Source organism: Falco rusticolus, chromosome 2 (assembly GCF_015220075.1).
Source record: "Falco rusticolus isolate bFalRus1 chromosome 2, bFalRus1.pri, whole genome shotgun sequence".
Taxonomy (NCBI): domain Eukaryota; kingdom Metazoa; phylum Chordata; class Aves; order Falconiformes; family Falconidae; genus Falco; species Falco rusticolus.
The window spans coordinates 71811028-71834349 of NC_051188.1; the positions used below are offsets into that span (position 1 = coordinate 71811028).

Consider the following 23322-nt stretch of genomic DNA (forward strand, 5'->3'; position numbering starts at 1 on the left):
AAGAAATGAGGCTGCTTGTTTTATCACAAACAAACAAACAAACAAACAAACCACCTCCTAAATGCAACAACCACAAAGCTTTGACCATTTTGGCTTTTGTTGTTCATTGCTATCTGGAAAGAACTGCCAAAAATGTTACATTCCCTGTTGGCAAGTCTTCAGGCTTTGTGAGACTTGATAAGCTCCTGCAGGGAAAATCAAGGCAATCTGCACTAACAAGGCACTGCTCTGTACTGAAAGACCCTTGCAGAACACAGGGAACAAAAAGGAAGGTTTCAGCTCTTAACATTGTAGTCTGCTGGTTTTGACATGAACCTGTTTAAAGAATTACTCTATACAGTCACTGCAAGAGAGAACCTGAGGAGTCCCGTTTAGCAACAGTCTAACATAAGAGAATGGCACTTCAAGAGAAGTCTTACAAGGGAAAAAAATGTACACCTGACAACTAAAGAGAGACCATGTCAGATCTAGAGCTTTAGATTTAGAGCTGTTCTTGCTTATATCCATCCAAGTCTTTCATTACATTAGAAATATCGTAGGTAGATTAGAAGGTCCAGATCCTGAACTACCTGTCTGTAGTAAGGAATAATCCTGAATGTGTTAGCCTCCTCCTCATCTCTTTTTTTTTTTTTTTTTTTTTTTACCTGAATTATTATGTGTTTATGTAGGAATCCATTCAAGGATGGAGTAGATCTATACAACCACAAAGTAAGAATATTAGTTATTGCTGAGGTTCATTACTGCAAGGCTGAGAGGGTGGGGTGGCGAGGAACAACATATATACTAAGTTTAACCAAATCCTGATCTTACAGTCTTGAGCTGCTAACTTCATATATTGTTTCACTCTTAAGAGTTATCTTTTATGTTTATGTATTTTCACATCTATGGAACTGTATTATAAATGTTTCTATAATACTACTACATTAAGTCATCTAGTCCTTGATTAAAACCATTTAAAATTAGTAATTCACGTATATCACAAAAGATGTCATGAAAATAGGAAGGTATTTCTGAGTGCTGATGGGAACTAAACATGTTTTCCATTTCTGATGGAGACATGTATGTTATCTTGTGAGAGTATAGGCTACTCTGGCTTGTATTTAGGTGACAGGATTGTTTGTCAGTCCCATTGGCTTCATCAAAAAGCCATGTTTAATGATTATTTTAAAAAACAAATTGCATTTTCTGACATTATAATTCAACATAGTGAAAATTCTTGAAGTGATAATTTCCAAAGCAATTCATGGACTAAGAGGGAGAATGCTAGAGGGAAAAAAAATGTGCAAAAGGAGCAAAATTCCATATATATCTTTGCTTAAAGTAGGGAAAGAATCATAATAAGGAAATAATAAAACAGAAGTGAAGACTGCCTGAGGATATGTAGCTCCAGCTGAAATAAAACAGGTAGAAGAAGGTTGATTCAAGGAGAAAAGCAAGCAGGAAGCGGTCAGAGGTTTCATAATTGAATAGATTGAAGATATTCTCAGAATAAGAAGGGATTTGGTATGGGTTTTTTTTCTGTATTGTGGTTATTTAAATGTGCTTTTCCCAAAACAGCCAAAGCAATTTGTTTATGTCAATCATTAATTACAGCACTTATTAAAAATGGTTTAAATCAAACCAGGTTACAAATTTATAATAAGTCTTTAACCAGTGGAACAACTTTCTTCTTTTTTTTACGGTAAGTTTTCTGAAAGTTCTGAAAGTAAAAAGCTCCAAGGCTGTAGTATTTTTTGCCAAAATTCAGTTCTGAATACATTTTGACAGGTGGTCCATGCATTCCTGAAATCTCTGCAAAATGCTGACCAAACACAGCTACACATAAAAAACCAAAATCTCAAGGCAGTGCTCATAGATGATCTGTCATTTTCAATTTGGTATGTATCAATATTGTTTTCCTTGTCCTAAAAATACACTTAAATATTAATGGAAAAGCAACCCACTTGCATTAGAAGTGATCCTTCAGGGTCTTCCTAGCACTTCAGTTTTAACAGTCTCTCCTATTCATTTTCTGACAGTTCAAGGAGGTTACACCTGCCATTAGCATCTAATTAACATTGTTTTTCTGTACAAAACCCCAAAGTTTGCCATAACTGATAGGCAGTGCCATAGAAACCTAATTCCAAGGGCTAAACCATGTGGGGGCTTAGCATAATAACACTAATTTTAATATATTAATAATATATATTTATATAAATACAGTGTGTGTTTGTGTGTGTGTGTGTATATATATATATATATAATAATAATAGCCTTTTACCCAAGCAGAGAACATGTGTTTATTCCCATTAGTCGAACTGTGAACCTACTGCACAGCCTGGCACAGATTGGAGATAATGCCCAACGGCAGTCGAGATGTAGAATAAAATTACCAGTAGTCAAAACTCAAATTATGTAGTCGAAAAAAGAACATGTTAAGGGAAAACTAGTCTTAATATCCAAATACTCAAGCTGTTTTTCTGAGGTATTAGGTCTCATGTGGAGCATCTTGTTATAATCAGGCTTATCCATAAATGCAACAGTAATTGATCAGCAGTAACGCGATTTCGGAAGGCACTTCTCATTCTATGAGGTATGAGGTATAATCTACACACAGGAATAGGCACTCTTTTTAAGGAGTAGCAATTAAAAAAAAAAAAAAAAAGAAAGTAAAAAAGAAAGGAAAGGAGAAAAAGAGACAGACACAATGTTTTGGTCCTTCCCCAGTTTTTTCCTGTAAAGCACTTTTTATTGGAACAAATGTACACAGTAACTTTACTCCTTGTTGACAGAAACTCTTCAAGCACCTATTTATACAGTGCCAACCTCTACTCTGGGCTAATCTAGTGCCCTTTTAAATATTGTATATGTTGCAAATCACTGAATAAAATCAAAAGCTAGCATTCAGTAACGTCATAGTTTAACCTCGGCCGCTAATTAAGTGCCACGCAGCCACTTGCTTACTTCCCCCTCATCCCAAGGGATGACGAGGAGAATTGGGAAGGAATGTAAAACTCCTAAGAACAATTCAATAGTTGAAATAAAATAAAAATGAAAGAACAATAATAATAAATCCAAAGGGAAGGGAGGAAAGAAAACAAGTGATGCACAACAGAGCTGCTCACCGCCCGCTGACCGATGCCCTGCTAGTCCCCAAGCAGCCATCAGCAGGCCCGGGCCAACCCCCCAGCTTTATATACTGAGCATGACATCCCATGGTGTGGAATATCCCTTTGGCTAGTTCAGGGCAGCTGCCCTGGCTGTGTCCCCTCCCAGTTTCCCGTGCCCCTCCAGCCCCCTCACTGGCAGGGCCTGAGAAACTGAGAAGTCCTTGATTTAAATAAACATCACCCAGCAACAACCAAAACCATCCATGTCCTATCATCATTGTTCTCACAGCAAATCCAAACCACAGCACTGCACCAGGCACTGAAAAGAAAATTAACTCTATCCCAGCTGAAGCCAGGACAGGTTGTCAGCACAGATTCAGCCACAGCATTTGGTTACTGCACTCTTCATGGAGTGAAACTCCAGACTATTCTTCCTTGAGCTGACTCTTCCCCTGATGTTGATGTCTACTAAGCACCATGAATTCGAGTTGTCTTGCGGACACCTGTGACCAACCTGTGTAAATAAGGTACTTCATTCTCTAGTCTGTCTGGTGGTTTCTAAAATCAGTAATGTTATTAGGGAGAAATATGAAAAACTTGTTTATGCTTCTTTCTTTCTTTCTATCCTAGAGTAGACTGTTGCTCAGGTACCTCTTAGGCAAAGCAGGTCTCAAATGTGGTGGCTGTTCTGTGTGTGGTCAGGTTGCAAAGGTGTGTACGCTATTTAAATGGGACCCTAACTATTTATGAATTTCCTGAGTTTCCTTCTCACAGGGCTGAATCATATCTCCCCAGCTAGTTATTTCTAACCTGTTATCATTTTGTGCATGTGGTATTTTGTCCCCATGTTGCATTCGGAAACATCTGTGGAAGCAAAGCACAGGGCAAAGAGTCTGCTGGCTGTGAAAAAAAAAATAGTCAGAGGCTTAAATTAAGACTGTCAGTGAAAATTTTTGGCTGCCTGCTGGGTACTGCATTAAACACTTCATTTTACAGTCCTAAGCCCTTCAAAAATGGAAACACTCCTATGCTTTCTTCTTCAGAAGTCTTAGTTTGAATGAAATGTAGAGAATGTAAGTCCTATACTCTTTTTCATTAGATGACCAGTACTGACAGATTACATATATGAAACTAATGTACATGGGAGAAAACTCTCAAAAGTGCCTGTTGGTCAATCTCTGAAGTTCATAGAGTCATAAGGGACTTATGGGACTCAGCAGTGGTCCTAGAGTGATCCCACTAAGGCTGGAAATCCATCAGTATTAGCAAGGCATTCATATAGTGCAACGTGGGCTCGTGCCAAAGCATGCTGTGCTTAGAGCCTTCTTCAGGTTCATCCAAGTACCTTGTAAATATGTGGCTCAGGTGGCTTAGAAACCTGTAACTCTTTGGTTCCCAATAGAGTGAAGTGCTACCGCTAATAGATAGACTGCAGTCAGCAGATGTCTGCTGCGCTAGGGTTCACACCTACTTGTCTCATGAAAGCAGGGCATGGTTCCAAGTCCCAGGCCTGTGAGGCCCCACAATGAAGGCAGTTCATGCCAAAAACAAGCAGTGCAACTACAGCTATGCAGGAGTTACAAACTGCCAGCCTTCAGCCTTTCTGTAGCTATTCCGTTCCACCAGTGTAGCTCTTCGAATTTTTAATTGAGTCCTTTCACAAGAATGAAATAGACTTGGCCTTTTCAATGAAACATGCATAAAATCTTAAAGTTTCACAGACATTTGGGGAAAAATAACTTTAAATCACATGCTCTTTTCTTTGCTTCTATGTGCAAACTGGAGCTTCAGCCCCCACAGCAGAACAGTCATTAAAAGTTAAAAAACAAGGATTGTCCCATATTTAGCCATTCCCAAATTGTTCTCCTCCTATAAATAGTGGGTTGACGTTGCTGAATTTTCAAAGGCTTTCTAGTGTTACAGTTAGAATTCATCTCATGTTCCCTTTGAATTTGCATGTGTCTGACATACGGTCCTCTTCACACAGGCCCATGTGAATAGGCAGTTAATGGTGATTCATGCATTGAAGCACTGCAGAACACTCCACTCCCCCCAAAACTCACATAATCTTAGGTAACCGCATGAGTATTTGTGGTTGAGGAAAACTGGAACCTATAAAGTAATAATCAAAGATATTGCCATATGCTCTTCAAAAAGTTAGCATAGTTGAAAAATAAACCCATAGTTTGGTCTGGCTTCATTACACAGAGGTGTGTTTTGTTTGCCAAAAACTAATTAACTTCTGGAATCAGTGCACGTCAATACATTCCTGCACTACAGTTGCTCCATTCTACAGTTAACTATGAATTGTGAATGAAGCATCACCTTTGTGTCACTGAACGACTTATCTTGCTCATCCCTTTCTTCAGAATTTTCCAGGAGTCCTTTCTTCTCTCTGCAGTTCTTAGTGGTCACTCTTCCTTTTCTGGATCATGTAGGGAAGATGTAGAAAGACACAGGCTCTTGCCCAGGAGTGAAGAGAATGGTTAAAACGTGTTACTGAAAGGTACTCAGGGAAAAAAGCTCTATTTCTTCATTTGCAACAGGGATAGCATTGGTAGTTTTTCTGACAGTGTGTGATTTAACAGGGCCCCCCCTCAAAAAATCAGTGCATGTTATTCTGTAATTTAAATATTTCACACTGCAGAATATCAGATAAAAAGAATTCATCAATAAGCAAAAGCAAGTCTATAAAGACAGCGAGGAGAGCAGTATCAAGAGACTTGAGCTAAAGCTTGATTTTATGTCTTTAACAATTTTAAGCTAACACCATCAGCAGGTTAAAGCCAAGTTTATTGCCAGTTGAACTAAAAGAAGAAAATGCTTCTGATAAAAACAAGTGAAATTTTGAGCGTGGAGTTCAGAAATGAAAAATATGACTCATAAATAAAGATGAACAGATGAGAAGTAGTTGGATTTGGATGAGTTTTAGGCTGGCTTTTTCATTCGTCACAATGGAACACTGGAATACCAAACAGACCAACTAAGATAATCCAGGAGGTCAGTCCACTAAAGATAAAGGTAGCAACAGGAAAAAGGGAGCATTTATTTAGCACAGAATCAATTCATTAAGAGCTCATTGCAACAAAGGCACTAGGGGATGAGAAGGAAAAAACATCACATGAATACTAGAGGTACAAGCTAAGGAAATTATTAAAGGCAATAGTCATGGCTTGTTTATGAATATATATATATGAAAATGTGATATTAATGAAATTTGAATGTTAGAAACGCATTGTTGGGAAGAAAGACTGATAATAATCCAGTTAGAAAGGCTTGAGTAGGCAAAGAAGGAGCTAAAATAACAACCAGAAGTGGCATTACCTTTTTCCAGCTGTCAAATGTCTTGGAAGTAAGTGTGAATGTGTATGGATCAATATTTATCTTTACTCAACCAGACAGAACAGCAAATAGAATGCAAACTTGCATCTGTTACAGACTACCAAATACCTCTGTAGAAAAACAAAACACATCTAGTTAGAATGTGAAGTGAGAAACAGCTGCATCAGATGGCTTTAATCTGAAATACTATGCTAGAAAACTCCTTCTGCAAATACTAGTATTCCTTGGAATTTCTCGACCTTGGCCTTTACAATTTCCTAATTAAAAAAGCATTGGCTCCAGCACACAGGAATTTGTGTGAGATAGAAAGTTAAGAGTGTAAAAGATAAGCTAATTCTTACAGGATTTTTTTGTATGCAATTAATCACTGACTGGTTTTATGTGTGGAAAATTGAAAACATAATTTAAGAATGTTGTGAACATACTTGAATGCATCCAGAGGAAGGCAACAAAGCTGGTGAAAGGGCTGGAAGGCATGTCCTGTGAGGAGTGGCTAGGGACTCTGGGCTGGTCTAGTCTGGAGAGAAGGCGGCTGAGGCTTTTTGCTCTCTACAGCTTCCTGAGGAGGGGACGGACGTGGAGAGGGAGGTGCTGAGCTCCTCTCCCTGGGATCCAGTGACAGGACACGTGGGAATGGCTCAAAGCTGTGCCAGGGGAGGTTCAGACTTGACAGCAGGGAGCATTTTTTTACCAAGAGGGTGGTCAAACACTGGAACAGGCTTCCTGGAGAGGTGGTCGATGCCCCAAGCCTGTCAGTGTTTAAGAGGCATTTGGACAATGCCCTTAACGACGTGCTTAACTTTTGGTCAGCCCTGAAGTGGTCAGGTAGTTGGACTAAGTGATTGTTGTAGGTCTCTTCCAACTGAAATAGTCTATCTTATTCTGTTCTGTTCTGTTCTAATGTTACTAGCCACTTCCCCAGCACAACCTCTTCATGAATTCCCTCTTTACCTAACATACTCTTTGATAACAGTAGTTTAAAGAACTGACCACGGATCACTGCTGCCTGTTTGTAACAAGTCCTCAAGGAAGACTTGAGGGGAAATATTTCAAAAAATTGTAAATAAAATGAACAAATAAATTATAGGCTTTTCATCCTGGCATTGATCTCGAGCAAAGTTATGGAACAGCTGATCTCAGAAGAGATTAATACAAATGTAGAGTATTATATAATTAACACCAATAAACGTTAATTCATAGAAACTAACTCCTGTCAAACTTGCTCAATATAATCTTCCAAAGCTTATACATTTCTGGTGATATAATGCACATTTATAAGACATCTCACTTGATGCGGCATGACATTTTGATTAAGAAGATACAGTGAGAAGAGAATCATTGTGGCACATATCAAATTATTAAATTTTGACTACCTGTTAAGATCCACAACATAGCTAGAAAAAACATTATTGATCAGGACCTTCTGTTGAGATGCTCTGTCTTCTGGTTTGATTCTATTTAATATTTTTTTATTAATGATGGAGAAGCAATCATAACATTGAGACTCATTAAGTTTATAGGTGACACAAAGGCTAAGGAAGTGGTCAACAATAGATACAAGTCAGGGTAGAAAGCAATTCAGATAGCTTTGCAGCCTGGATTCAAGTACCAATAGGCATTTCTGTACTTCAGAACATGTGTTCAGGATTGAAGTATGTATTTAGGATGAAGCTCATAGATTTTGCTTTCCCAGAATTGAAGATCTGCCATTCTGGGTGCTGCAGGTCTAAAGGCTCTGGGATATTTCTTGTCAATTAATATTTATTTTAAGATATACTCCTTGCTTGAAGGTATGGCCAGAATACCAAGCACAGGTTTTAGATATGTATTGAGGAAAAGATTACTCAGTGGAAGAAGGGCATTTACATTATCTCTGTATGTTATGTTTATGCAGCTCCTATTAAAATAAGACCTAATTCTGATGGCTGCACTTCAAGAGTTATTTTGAAAAGTTGTGGAGTGCATGGAAGAGACACAAGATTTATTACAGACTAGAAATAATTCCTGTGTTAAGAGACCATAAGTGTTTATCTTGGAGGATAAAGGGTAGTTGATTACCATCTCTAAATACCTGCATGAGAGAAAAACTGTTTAAAAAGTATTCTTCAGTCTAGCAAAGATGTATTAAGACTCAAAGTCTGAGCTGATGCTAGATGACTGCAGACCAATAAAAAACCCCACCTGTTTTTCACAGCGAGAATAACTAAACATTGAAAGAACTTCAAGGGTTACAGTGCAACTCTATTGCTGGAAAATTTTCAATTAAGATAGGAGGCCTGTCTAAAAGATGTACTATTTTATCCATAACTTTCGGGTTTGCAGCAGTGATTACTTCAGAAAAACCTGATATCATGCAGAAAATGCAACCAGGTTAATCACCATAGTCTCTTCCAGAATGCATCATGATCAACAGGGATGGGCTTCCAACAGTGAGATCCTATTTAAAGCTTTCAAAAGATTATAAGGGAAATTGGGGCACATTACAGCATATGTTAGAAACAGTTGACATGGAGTAGATGTCAGTACAGATAGCAATAAACAGGTTACTCTATTTCATGATTCTATAAAATACATCACAGTACAGTCACAATGGTGAGGCCAAAGTCATGAACATTTTAATTGAAGAAAAGATAATATCAGGTCAAGCAAAATGTTGTTGTTTTTTGAATGTGTAAAATCAAAATCTAAGGAAGAGAAAGAGACTTCTTCCTTGCATTCTATTTGAAAATGTTGAAATGGCATTTTTTGATAACTAAATGAAAAATATTTCAACTGGGTTTGGAATTACAAGCACACCAAATACAATCCTGTGAGACTTCATAACGAACTTCAGAACCAAGGGGCCTCCTCCCACAGACAACAGCTCTTGTGGTAAAAAATTGAGTCCTAGAAATAAATGAGAAGTGATCAGCATGACAAAGGACATAAACCTGGGGGTTCCCAGGTGTGACTTGATGCTTATTAAGAGCAAGGTGAATGCAAGAGTCATTAGTGTTGTATATTCTCAGACCTCCTATGGCATTAGGTACTCTGTGGAGCGTGAAGAATGTTCTTTTCAAAAAGTGTTGCACAGCTCCCCATCAATAAACCCTCTCACAAAAAGATTCCTACATAAATGGCACTCATTTTCCCTCTGATCCTACATGTACTTTCACTCACATAGGCACCTATGATAATTTATTGGTTTTACTTCTGCTATAGTTCACTTTTATTCTTCAAGCACACAAGAAAACCTGTATGCGGTAAATATCAACACTTCTTAGGAACAGTGAGTAATGAATCATGCATACTACATCACATTTATTGATTTTCTCTCAGATTGATGCATGAATGCAAAAAGAGTTTATGTGGGTAACTTTTCTACTGTTAAGGCAGAAATCAAACTGGAGTGGTAATCGTGGATCAAAGTCTTCCTTATGGTATTATACATTTTATTCCCATTATGTGGCTGGATGAAACTGCATTTTACAGAGGATTTCCCAATATTAATTGTACCTTACAGCAGCCAAACTAAAATTCCATTGTTTTCATTGGTACTCCATTTGAACAAACATCAGAAATGACACTTCATGTTGTAAAACAAAAATGTCATTATGCTTAAAGATAACAAGCTTCAACATCCTGAGAGCAATTCTGATGCTTATAAGAACACACAGATGAATAAGATGCTATAACTTCACATAGATTTTTTTTGGAGGAGAGTATTATATACAGCAGTAGGACTGGGAAGAAAGAATAGGTGTATTCAGCAGGACAGTTTGTATGCACATATGTATACAAATAAACAAAACATTCTTGATTGTGCCACCAAATACTATAATAGTATTTTTTCCCAAAAGTTTTATTTTTAGAATTAATTTTGTAGGGCAATTGTGTGCATGGACATTGATCCGTCTCCTGAGTACATTCAAAGCACTCCAGACACTTAACAGAAGATATAGGATACAGACAGTGAAATTATTAAAGCTGAATCAAAAGTAACTGTCTTTAAAAGTGCCTTTGAAAGTAGCACATAATGAATTGGCTAGGACACGAGAAATATTGACTAGTGGGTTTCAAATTACTACAGGACACAATTAATTTAAATGTTGAAAAAAATGGGTCTTTTATGTATTTAATTTCAGTTCTTCATTAAATCTTCCAGTATACAAATTATGTGTGCCAATAATTCGGGGGGGGGGATCAATATAAATAAATTAGATCTATGAACAAATTAATTGGTTTTCCAAATTCAATACTAAATGCCAAAATCAGAGGATGAAATAACTTTTATCTGCTGGAAGCATAGTCATTACCTTTTAAAAGCAGGCAATAGTTAACTAAACTGTCATTTTACAAAAATTTTTTGAAAATGAGTTCACTAAGGAAGAACAAAGAGAATAAATGCAAAATTTTTTAATGGTGATGAAAAAAAAATAGCTTCAAGTAAAAATATGTTCCTCAATATTGTATTCTTCTTGCTACTACACAAGAAAAAAACCCAAACAACTTAATGTCTTTCTGTTCTGTTGTTAGGAAAAAGTCTTGGTCTTACTTGACTTTAAAAAACCTGTTGCCTTCAGACAGCCTGGGATCCAGTCTTTGCTTTTGACACTGTAATCTGTCAATATTTGATTTTTATTTTGAGTGTTTATGAATATGTATATACTTATAAGTGGGTATGATTTTTACAAGCACAAACAACGCTGTTGGCATTGGATTTCTTTTTTTCACTGTATACTGGTATAACCATTTTTCTGTGATAATGGAAAACTTAAGCAATAATTTGGCACTCATGGTGTGCATGCATTTCTGGAAAATTTGCTTTTCAAGCGTAAGTGCTGAAAGCCAAATCTAGACTGTACTGTGCTTGTATACACAGGCATGCACACACAGAGACACATCCTATAATGCCAAAAGCAATTATGAAGTCAGAACCAGAGATATTTGGGACACAAAAAGCTTTTTTGTTATATATAAATAGTATGTAATGTAAAGTAATAGATTTTTTTTTCACTATCTATTACATAAGACCCTTGCCTGTGTCTGGATGTCTTATAGCTACTATGGCAATACACGTAAAGATGACACCTCTGAAGACCTGTTTGCATTTCTTGTGTGGTTAAACACGCAGTTTATGCAGAAATTATGTATGTAATGAGTGCCTGTTACCACTCCAAGGACACTCAATTTATTTGGGATGAGATGCAAATATGCTGAACACATGCTCCCATCCAAGCATGGCATCTTGGTTATCTAGGTATCGTGATGAAGAAACTTAAATGCCAGAGCAGCATAGAGGAATATAAGAGAAGCATTTAAGTGACAGCATGACCTTGATCATTTTGTTCTTGCTTTTGGCTTGGAAGCATTTGTCCTAGAGTGCTATGGAGCAAAGATTGTTCCTGGAAATGAAAACTATTGATGCATGCTGACTGACACATTTTGGAGGAGCCAGAATAAGCCTGCAATAAGTCCTCAGCATTTCTTCATTGTTTATAATGTACCAAAACACAGCACTGTACTAGCTACTAAGAAGAAACTTTCCATCCCAGCCAAAACCAGGGCAATGCTGAAGAAGATAAAGCCATTTTAAATGATACTTTTGTGACTTTCATTCCTTCTACACTTCCCTTCAAGAAAACTGCAAAATCCTGTTGCTACCCTTGCCTTTTCTGTTTTAATAATAGCTCCTTATTGAATCATAACCACCTGTGAGTGCATTCAGTTATTTCTTCTACCATTTTGCTTAGGTTTTTGATCTTCCAGAGTTCAAACCTCCTCTATACCTGGACTGGCTGGAGACCAAGTATCTAGCAAAGTCATGTTAGGATGGGATACCAGCTTTGTAGATAGACCAGCTGGTGTAGTATTAGTAATAGACAGTGTACTTCAAGGAATCATGATCCATCTGTTTTCATTTTAGTAATGCAAGTAAGAAGATAGCTTGAACTTCCACTGGGCAAGTCTCTGAGGGGTTGGGATGATGTCCAGGGATGTGAAAAGGCCTAGTTCACAGGACTCTTCTGTCTGATTTTGAAGAAAAATTCTACCCTGAATTAGACAGGGCTGGGCTTTGCACCACAGTCTCTGTTTCTGTCTGATTCTGAGCTGACATATTCTTTCCAGATAGTCCAAAATCTGGAACCAAAAATCATCTCTTGAATCTGAAACTCGCATGTCCCCAGTTAACATCAGCACTACCATGCTAGCATGTGGCACTGCCAATAAACCTCCAGTGAACATTTTGCAAAAACTTCTGTACATACTAACTTTGATGAAATTTTGTTCTTTTCAATTTATTTTTTTTTTTTGCCAGCTGTCTGCCCAATGTATTCAACAACAGGAGTGGCCACCTGCTTGAGCTAATTGTTTTCAAATACTATAGTTCTACCTTGATATCAAAGGGAAGAATTGTAAATGAAGGCAATTATGCAGGAAAGACACCATCTTAGATGACTGACAGACAGTGGCCAAACTGGTAGAAAGTTTTTAGCTTACTAAGAAAGCAGAGAAACCTAGTTCAGGAAGGAAAAAATGGAGCTTTGGAAAGCAAAGATCAGAAAACAGGTTGCGGGGAAATGAAGAGAGAATGGCAGGATTAAATAGGGTCTTCTCTTGGCTTCCAAATAAAATTAAAACAATAAAAAATCACTGAAGATCAGAAGTTTAGTTTGCTCACTATTAAGTAAACTTGATTTAGTAGGATAATAAGGAAGATGCCTCAGTGTACTCTCTGTGGTCTTGCTGATCAATAAAGAAATACTTACGACACACTGTGTGAGTCATCATTCTAATGACTAGGACTTTTTTCTGTAATTAAACTCTCATAACAACATGGATAAACTCTGCCACTCCTCATTATTCTGCAGTTCTAGTGATAGACAATTAATGTGTAACCCTCACTCACATGCTGAAATTGCTTTGCATATGCATTGTAGTTTCATATTGCAGTCTTTGTAAAGTCATTCTTTGTTTAACTTTTTTCTAAGATAATTGGGACTGTAGTACTTTTTAACCTCAGAGTATAATGGGAGGATAAATAAAAATGTGTGATAAGATAATATAGTATGGTTTGAGTAAATAAATTATTTATAGTATATAATTTTATCTTTTTAAAATATTTTCTTAAAGAAACAACAACCAACAACCAGTTGCATTCTGCCCAAACATTCTACCTTTAAGGGAGCTGTTCTTGGTGCAATATAGACAAAAATCTGGCAACTCGGTCAACTATGCCCTTCGTCTTCAAAAGACAAAGGAAATAGGCTATAGTTTAATGTTGTTCATTAAAATCCACGGCACTTATTCCTTTAAAAATCATAATTGTTCTAAATAGTGTCCTACTTTTAAACTAGAAACTTAAGCTAATGTAAGTCCTATGGGTCACAGACAGCAGTCATCTTGGTTTCAGGGGAAGCATTGCTATGCTATTCCTATTATTCCAGATTTTCTGCCTCAAGGTGCATCTTCTGCTCTCATTATAGAAAACTGGTCAGCCACTATTTTGCCTCGAGGTTATTTTCATTATTTCAGTGAACTGATGGTCTGGTGGTTCAGTGAAAAGTTGGTCTGCCTTCCTGGGAAATTATTTAAGCTGTTAGAAAGTAGAATTTCGCTCTGGGTTTCAAAGTGAAGTTTTTTGGTATTAGTTATTCCAGTGGTCCCTCGCTAGGCGATCACTGTGTGACTACTTTTAAACCAAGTATACTGATTTAATGATATGCAGTTTGGAAAGAGTTTTTTCCCACCTTGACTGTACTGTAGGGCTTTGTCACACAGTCAGCCCCAGCTCATCTTCTACCAGTGGTAATAGTGCCAGGTGGAGCTCTGAAGGTTGGCGAAGGAGCAAGGAGGCACTGTGTAGAGTTCTTGAAAGCTTTTTCTCTCCTATGGGTGGCACATGCCTGGAAGACATACAGAATGAATTGTAAACCAGGTCTTTTAGAAGAGAGGAGAGTTTATTTGTACAAATTACTTTGTGTGTATAAAGTCAGAAAAGTATGTACCATGGGTACTTTCCTTTAAGCTGCAGACAAGTGCTTTTAGATACGTAGATAATAATTACTTCTGGAAGAAGTAATTTATGTAATAACAGTAGAAGTAGTAGTAGCAGTAGCAGCAGCAGCAGCAGCAGCAGTAGTAGTAGTAGTAATAATAATAAATAATAATAATAATGCTGTTTAGAGTAATGTAATGAGGAAAGTAGCCATAGCGTATACATGCTGGCTCTTCTATATGCAAAGAGACAATTCAGGAATCTCAGCACAAGTTGACTTGGCAGAGGATAGAAGCACTGAAGTGGTAATTTAGTTGAAAATTGTAATTTACTGTAGTTATTAGAAAAATGCATTCAGTACATGTTGTACAGAAACATGTTTGCCTCTGACAGCAGTCACATCAGTGCTTCCAGCGGGGTCTCTGTATTTCAGCAGTGGCAATTTCCTCTTCCCACTAAGCATCATCATCAGCATTCACTGTCTCTGAGCTGCATCCTCTCTAAGAGTGGTTAGACTACTGCAGGAGAACCAGCAGATTCTCCTCTTCCACTTTGCATTAGTAATTCCACTGAACCAAACTGTTCTCCCAAACTCTTTGTATATTATCTGTCAGTGTGTTCCCATAAGTTGAGTACAGTATGTAAGTCCGCATGCACAGCTGCTGCCTGTATGACTGGGTCTGCCTTCTTCATTGTGAGAATTTTTGTATGGATCTCAGACAAGAAAATAGGTTAGGGGCTAAATGAATGCAGCTGCTCACTGTCCTAGGATTTCATTTTCCTTGGGTGCTTCTTAGACATCTATGGGTCTTTGTTGGATACTTGGGAATTTGCAGCTCCTTGTAAAATTTGACCAGGTCACAGTTCCTTTATTTAACTTGCTGGAAGGATGTTCTGCAGAGAAAATTAAAATTTCTGTTGTAATAAACAGCAGGGGAGGGAAGGAAGGCCGGACAGACGGAAGGATGGACGGACAGATGGATGGAAGGAAGGAAGGAGAAAGAGGGAGGAGAACAGAGGAACAAGCAGAGAAGGACTTGTGCATATCCTCAAGGATGAAGGTGTCGAGTTTAACCATGAAACAAATCAGGAAAATTAACTAAAATACCCTTTAAAAGGTTAAGAAGGTTATTATATTTAGGTAAAATAACCTTAGCACCCTCACAGAAGTGGCCAGTTTAGCTTGCACCATAGAATCAAGGGGTGTGATTGACTCCTTGGATCACCTGCAAGTGTCTACAATGTCTTTGCCCACATCTGAGCCAATCACTCTCCTTTTTTTAATCACAGGAGAGAAATGGAAATATTTTGAGTACATTCACCTCCTTGTAAACTGGACCTCTAAAACAGATTAGACGAACTATATACTGAAAGTTTACCAATTTATCTTTGTTAAGTATAGAAAGAAGGCCGCAGTGTGCAGATCATCTGTAGAATTTACCTTCTAGATGTCTAAAATCAGGGGAAATGAATCCTGCCTGAAAGATACTGAATCAGTTCCTGACTAAATGTGATGAAGGACTCTATGTCATTTAATCTCTGCCTCAGTTCCTGTCTGCTAAACAGTTGAAATGCACCGTAATTTTCTCCCACTCTCAGTTTCTCAGGTTTATTTCAGTTGAAGACCTTGGAAGCAGGGACTGTGCCTTATTTTCCCAGTATCTTACTGTCCGGTATCTAGCCCCAGTCTTATTTGCTGTGCTGGGTATCACAGTCATACTATTCAGAGGAGCAGTGGTCCGTGCATGTACTTGAATTGTGTGTACCATATATAGCTGTACACAATAAGAAGTCTGCAGATTGCTTTGCTTTATACTATTCTCAGGCACCTTATCCATAGATGTGCAGTTTTAAATATAATAACTGAGTAAGGGAAATGTAAAGGCTTGGCACATTTGCTGTAGAGTCTTTGTTTTCCTTTATTGCCCATCCTTCTGCCTTGATAGACAATGTTTGAAACATTATCATAACTTTTTTTCCATGGTTGTTGGGTTGGTTCCTGTCAGTAAAAGCACTGGTTTACACAGCTTCTGACTACTTACACCTATTTCTATGAAATGATCTCAGTTGCTGTGGTATAAATCTTTCTTCTGTGTGACAAACCAGACTAGGGAACTGATGTAGTTTAACAATAAGCCCGCAGAACCAACAGTTACTAACCCACATGAGTTCCCTGGTGCCACTCCCTGCATGGAGAAATGTGCTGGGGATTAGTGGAATGAAGAGAATCCCTAGCCTGTGAGCAGCCCACAAGGCTCACTACGTCATGATGTACTTCAAAATACTTCCTACTTGTAACAGCAGCGAGCTTTTTCATTACAGCTCTGTCCCATAATGCCAAATACATAAGTCATGTGAAATGACTGTCCAGCTTCTTGGGGTCACAAGGTTTTTGCTGGCACAGTACTTGTGAAAATGTACACATTCAGCTAACAGAGGCTTGATGGAAGCTGCCACAGGTCTACCAACCTTTTCCAAATATATCTATCTATCTCAAACTGATGTACTTAACACATATAAACTTTTCCTTTTGACTCATTGTTCTAAGTTTCTCTCCCCAAATCCCAGCCTCAGACTTCTATTTACCTTTGACTTTGTAGCTTATGGTAGTTCACTCATTTTGCAGTGGCCTTCAGAGATTCCTTGGGTGGAAGTTATTCATACTGAATTAATTTCTTTTCTATGTAATATTTAGCTATAGTAAAAATATCCACTATGTTAGATATATTTGTCCATATGCTCTCTGTTACTAGAAGATCAAGCTTTAATTTGTCTCAACTAATGAACCCATTATGCCTCTATTTGGGTGAGCTGTATGTACATTCTTTGGGAGATTCATCTCTGTGCTACCAATTTCTTCAGTCTTCTGATGGTTTGGTGTAACAAGACAGATATAAATACTACATATTGCAAATATCATATTCTAGAAAGTCAAGGTTTGTAACAAGAAGCAATATAATTTATTAAGTCAAGTCTGATGTAGTCAGACAAAACCCCACAAAGGTTCTCAGGCACATAAACTCTTCTTCACATCTGAAATGGAAGCAACATACTTCAGGTGACATACAGAACCTGGTCTCAGCACAGTTTCATTCCTATTAATCACTGTGTCTGAGAGAACAGGATAGTTAACATCCATGAAGCTGAGGGAGCTGTTAGTAAGGACAGGGGTGATGAGGTCAGTAGCCTCTACTGAGTAGACAAAGAGGGGCAGATTATTGTCCCCTGTGAAGTCACAAGGGTTTGCAGAAGAGATACTGTGATGAAAATCATACAATGTGAGGTAAACTAGCTGCCTTACTGAGCTCTTGATTTTATGATTTTTACTATCCAGCAGAATAATAAAGTTTATATCCAGACTCACCTTCTGAAGGCTTACAGATACCAGAAGTGACCACAATGGCTTTGAAATGGAGGAATGCTGATAAAAAGACTTTTGATTTTTAATGATGAATCCTTTAAAAGCATGCAGTCTGACCTCTCTCAACAGCATTAAAGCTCTAGTGTCTATAAATGACTTCCTATGTAAAAGCATACTCATGTGCATGCTACACTTGCCATAAAGACCCCTACTGCCTGATCTCAAAAGAAGATAACAGAAGTCACTCAAACCTGAAATTAGGGCAGGGAAGACACAGTCTGCTGAAGGAGAGATTTTTTGTGGCTTGGTTACAGAATCTGGTAAATGATAGTAGCTTTATGTTTGTGGCCATGGAGCCATCCAGAAATATCAAGCCTGAAAATTCAAGATGCCTTTCAAAAAGTTACTCATCCAAAATGATTGGTGACAGCTTCTGCCTGTCCAAATAGATCACCATTTCCACAGCGACCTAAAACTAAAGGAATGGAAAAGTTCATTTAAATTCTATTTCATGCGAGCATTTACTGCACAGATGCTCTTGAAACAGTAAGTAATATTTCATATGCAGTGATTTTATGAACTTTAAAAAAATAGCAGATCAGTGAACAACTGTCTGTATCTCACCATAATGTCAATGTATTTTTTGTGCTATTATTGCAGGTGATTATGTAGTCATGACTATATACTTCGACTTAAGTAGAAGAATGGGATACTTTACTATTCAAACATACATTCCCTGTATATTAACAGTTGTTCTTTCCTGGGTATCCTTTTGGATTAAGAAAGATGCCACTCCAGCAAGAACAGCACTAGGTAAGTTGTTAATAATTCTGTTTTCTGCTTTTTCTGTAGTTTACTATCATTTGAAAATGTCAGCTTCCTTTGTAAGAGACCGCTAGCTATATGATTTGGATTATTGCTACCACATCCTGCAGCCCCAGATCATCACTGAAGCCTCTGGTTTTCTGCCTTTAACAGGGTAATTAGAAGTAAGCTACCCTGACCCTTTGGAATGACACTGCCACCTATTTTGCATAATATTCTAGAATTAATGTCTGCCTTCTTGTTCTCACCATGATATTTTAGTGACATTTTTAAAGAACAAATTAATTGCACTGGTGGCTTCCTTCCCTTCTGAAACTCTCCCCCAGAGTGTATTATGTCTTATATGTACAGAAAACTATGGGATATAATATTAACTCATGCCAAGTATTTTAGCTTGCATGCTTGAAATTAAGCTCCACACTGGGTGTAGAGCTATTTTTCATATATTGTGGAGGTTTATGCTGGTATTGATTTTCCAGCAATTCATTAATGTTAGGACCAGCATGTGCATTTTGGCATCATGCTTTAGGATACACTTAGAAATGTTGACTGTCCATTCTTATGCCTATTGGAAAACCAGCATCAAGACCTTAGGGCTATATAATACCCAGTTATAGGCGTACATCAGAACTGAAGGAATAAAAAACATTTTAGTCCAGATTGTTGCCAGGACTGCCAATACAAACTGATTCAGAAATCTACCAGTCTAGGAAAAACGGGATGCTATGTCAAAGTTTACATGTCCATTTTCAAGCACAGAGGTTACAGTTTCCATCTATTCATTGCTTACTCCTGCTGGAGTTCATTACCATCTCCAGTTAACCAGCTTGGACTCTCTAAATTGTTTCAGTTAAAAAGAACAAAATATTAAAAACTGACTTGCCTGACTTTTTGGACTGAAATCAGACAGGTAGCATTGCAGGAGCAACTGAGACCCCAGATTTGAGAGGGTGATACTGCTGCTGGAGGGCAAGGACCATGAACAGGCTGCAGCTCCCCGGTGGACACATGAAGGCAGCCTGCAGCAGGCATGGTATTCTCGAGTGCTGCCTTCATTCAACCACAGTATAGGAGAGGTCTTTTGTACAAATCATGTCTGTTTCCCCCTTCCCTAAACAGCTGATCAAGAGTTATCAGTACTCTTCATCCTTTTTCATCCAAGTAACTAATGGTTTACCAGAAACAGTGGTTACTTATATGTGAAACCATTTCTGTTCTCTGCCTTTCAAACACCATGTAGAGGTGCTCTACTTGAACTCAGGATGAAGACAGCTTGTTTGACAGCACAGCCTTTGTACAGTTGTTCAGAATGACTTGTCCTGTTTCAGTCTGTCTCTCTCCTGCATCAATAAATCTGAGCATCCACCAATTTTGAGGGTGCTATGGTTTCTAGGATAAATCCCTTGAAGGCCCTGAATGATTAAAAGAAAACTGAAGTGCTGAAGAGACTTTGGAATCCACTCTGAATGGGATTTTAGCTGCTAAGACTCTTTAACTTGTTCAGATACCTGATCCCATTTTCTAAGCCCCTCATTCATGAAAAAAACCATGCAGACATCTATTCAGGGTGCACTAGGCCCAGGTTACAAACATTCTTCCTTCCGAAACTTCTAATGCTTCAATAGCTTAGTAACTTTCAGCTGAATGATAGAATAAATAAATTACCAAAATTATCCTCTAAGTGTAACTCCCTCACTAGCCACAGCTTTACTTAAGCTGACTATATGCCAGCCATTCATGCTACCAGTCTTCAGGCATCTTCCTAGGAGGAGGTTGTATCAGCTTTAATTTTCAGTGAGTGACAAGGGGCATCCTTCCAAACCAAGAGCTGCTCAGTGACATGGAGCTATGGAACAGGATCGGTAGAAAGAAAAGTCTCAGGGAACCTGTAATAAGACAACTACAAGCAGCCAACACTGGTTCACACTTTACAGATAATTCTGTATTAAACCTCATTTTGTGTGAGGTCAGCACAAGATCATAACCTGCTGGATTTGCTCCAGGAGTTTGTAAAAAAAAGTGCAGCACTTTTGACCATTATAAGTCATGTGGCATCATGTGGGTCCAGTTTTCTGAGGCTATTTTCTGAGAAAGGAATATTCAGCCCTCACTCCCTTCATCTGAGTGCCAAAGTGCCTTTACACTGTGGCTCTCCAGCAATGATGACCTTAAGACTTCTCAAGACATTCTGTGACCCTCTCCACCTCCAGGTCAGCACAAAGACTATACAAAAGTGAAGCCAGAGCAGCAGTACAACTGCATGTTCCTGGCTGTGTAGACTTGCCTCTGACGGACAGAAAACTGAGCAATAGGCCTTTAGTGTACTTCTCTGCTGAACTCTTTTATTCTTAAATTGGGTGACTCAGTGGAGATAAAGATTTACTATCCTTCATCTTCTTAAATAGACATCTGAAGCCCCATAAGTGTGCAGAGACTCACACAGCATCCATCTGGGTTATCCTTCTTAATGCATAACAGAAAAGGGAGCAAAGACATCTAGCAGTTTGCATTACTGATTTTGCGTAAGCAGTGTTCATACCCTGTCCCTGAGGGTGGTTCCCCACACCACACAGCTCCATCTTCCAATTAATTAGACATGGAAGTAGGTTACAGCACTAGTCACAACAGTGTGACTCTCCCTGCCTCACCCCCTCAGCCAGCAAGAAATTCAGACAAAAAAATATATTCATATACTGAGGTCATGAATTTGAAGTAAGAACATAAAACTGAGATGAGATGTTCCAAGGCTATATTCAATGGCTATCATGACTAACTCCTAATGATGAATAATTCAATTACTGGGCTAAAATATAACTTTTTCTATAAACAAAATGAAACAACAATAAAATAATATATACATGGGTCACCTCTTTTTGTGCACAGAGTCCTGTTGCTCCCAAATCAGCAATGGCCTGTTGACTTTTGGGATGCAGTAAGCAGATGTTCCCAGTTTTCTGTAGGTCTGCTCATATAAGGCAACATATAAATCTGTCTGAGCAACAGCACATATCCACATTTGGATAGTGGCACATGGTAAAATCGTGAGTAATACAGCCAAAGGCAAACCACTGAAATTGTCCTGCTAATTAGTTGAAATGTATTGTAGACTCAGTGCACCAAACCTACTCTGAGTATAGCTGCATTAATGTAAAAAGCTAGCATCAGGGAAATATTTCACCCACAGAAATTAATGAGTAATTTCCTAAGCTATTGGCAACTCTTCATAGTTATGTGAAGGACAGGTTTTTCTCCTCTCTGATTACTAAAGTAATAAGCTATTTCTGTCCTGGAAAAAATAAATGCAGTCGGGGTATTTGGCTGTGAGGGAAAAAATATTGGACCGTAAGTCCAGAGGCATCGAAGTGCTCTTTAAAAACTTGGCATCACAGTCCCTTTTTCACATGCACTTTGAGTGGCTGAGGCCCAGAGTGGCAAAGTGACTCACTCCAGGCCACCTGAAAAGTCAGTGGAAAACTGGAAATGGAATTTGAGTGTTAAATGGGAACTGTGTTTTGTGATCCTGGGTTATTCTGCCCTCCATGGAAAAAGAAAAAAAAATGGCACTCTGCTGTTTCTGCTTGTCCAGTAATCTTATCATCTAATCCCAGTGTTCATAGTCAAGAGCAGCCAGCAAGTGTCTGAAGAAAATTTACGATCTGGAAAAGAATAGGTTGTTTTCCTTGAAGATTAAGGGAATTAAGTTACACTGAAGCTTTCATCCCAGTTTCCCCCTACTTTTACAAAATGAGTGTAACATGTACAGTTACTACATATGCAGTTACTACAGAGCAACTTCGAACTGTAGTTTAGAAAAATACAGTGGGTGTCAAGGTCAGCAGTGTGTTGATGTACAAAGAAGATACAGGTGATGTTTAGCAAAAAATGAAGGTTGCTTTCCTTGTCATTCTATCTTAACCCTCATTCACTAGAAAACCAAGTGAGTGCTCTAAACGGATCAGAAAGGTAGAGAAATTAAGTTTATAAACAAGTGATAGCATGGGTAAAAGCAGTAGATCTTTCCTGCAGTGTCCCACCAACATACTTTTAGGAAAATAAGAAAAAATGAGCCTTGCTGATCAAAGAGCTTCTAACACTGAACCTCCTGCTATGTCACTTTGCATATGATTGTCCAGGAAGGAGCTTTCAAACAGTAGTAATTTTAAATAACTGTTTAGGTCAATGATCTAAGGGTTAAAGTGTACTTATGCATTATTTACCCCCACATAATTTCTTTCCCCAACAGTCTTTTTTAATTTATCAAATAGCATCTTTGGTATGAAATTTGCTCAGAGAATATAAATGTCACAAAACAGTATTTACACACAAACTTGTAAGCTCCCACTTACACTTGTCTACCTGAACATTCTGAAGTCAGGTTACTTCAAAGCTGTCCTTGACTGATATTAAAATTCTGTTGAAATAGGTAGTTCATGAACACCGCGAATTCCAATAACAGATGCAAAGCTCACTTTGCCATACAAGCCTCCCCAAAGTGAGAGGCTTAACAATTTCATCTGGCAAGGCTTATTGCATTTGAAACCACTCCATAAACTGAAATATTCTTAGTATGAGAGATAAAATGAGCTAAGGATATAGAATCTAGATATTGTCTTTGGAAATAACTGGTGCTTCCTTTTATTCATATGTGCATATCTATAGTCCAACTTGTAAATTTATAGGAATACAAAACCATATCACGTGCTGCAGCTTCTTTCTCTTTGCTCTCT

The 23322-nt window shown here is 38.1% G+C and overlaps 1 protein-coding gene across 1 annotated transcript in view; it reads left to right on the forward strand.

Moving 5' to 3' along the window:
• Positions 1-23322, forward strand: part of LOC119143794 (gamma-aminobutyric acid receptor subunit gamma-3) — a 51845-nt gene that overhangs the window by 19710 nt on the left and 8813 nt on the right. The window contains exon 2 of the mRNA XM_037378421.1: positions 18431-18583. Coding sequence (XP_037234318.1) covers positions 18431-18583 — 153 coding nt within the window. The remainder of the gene's footprint in view (positions 1-18430; positions 18584-23322) is intronic.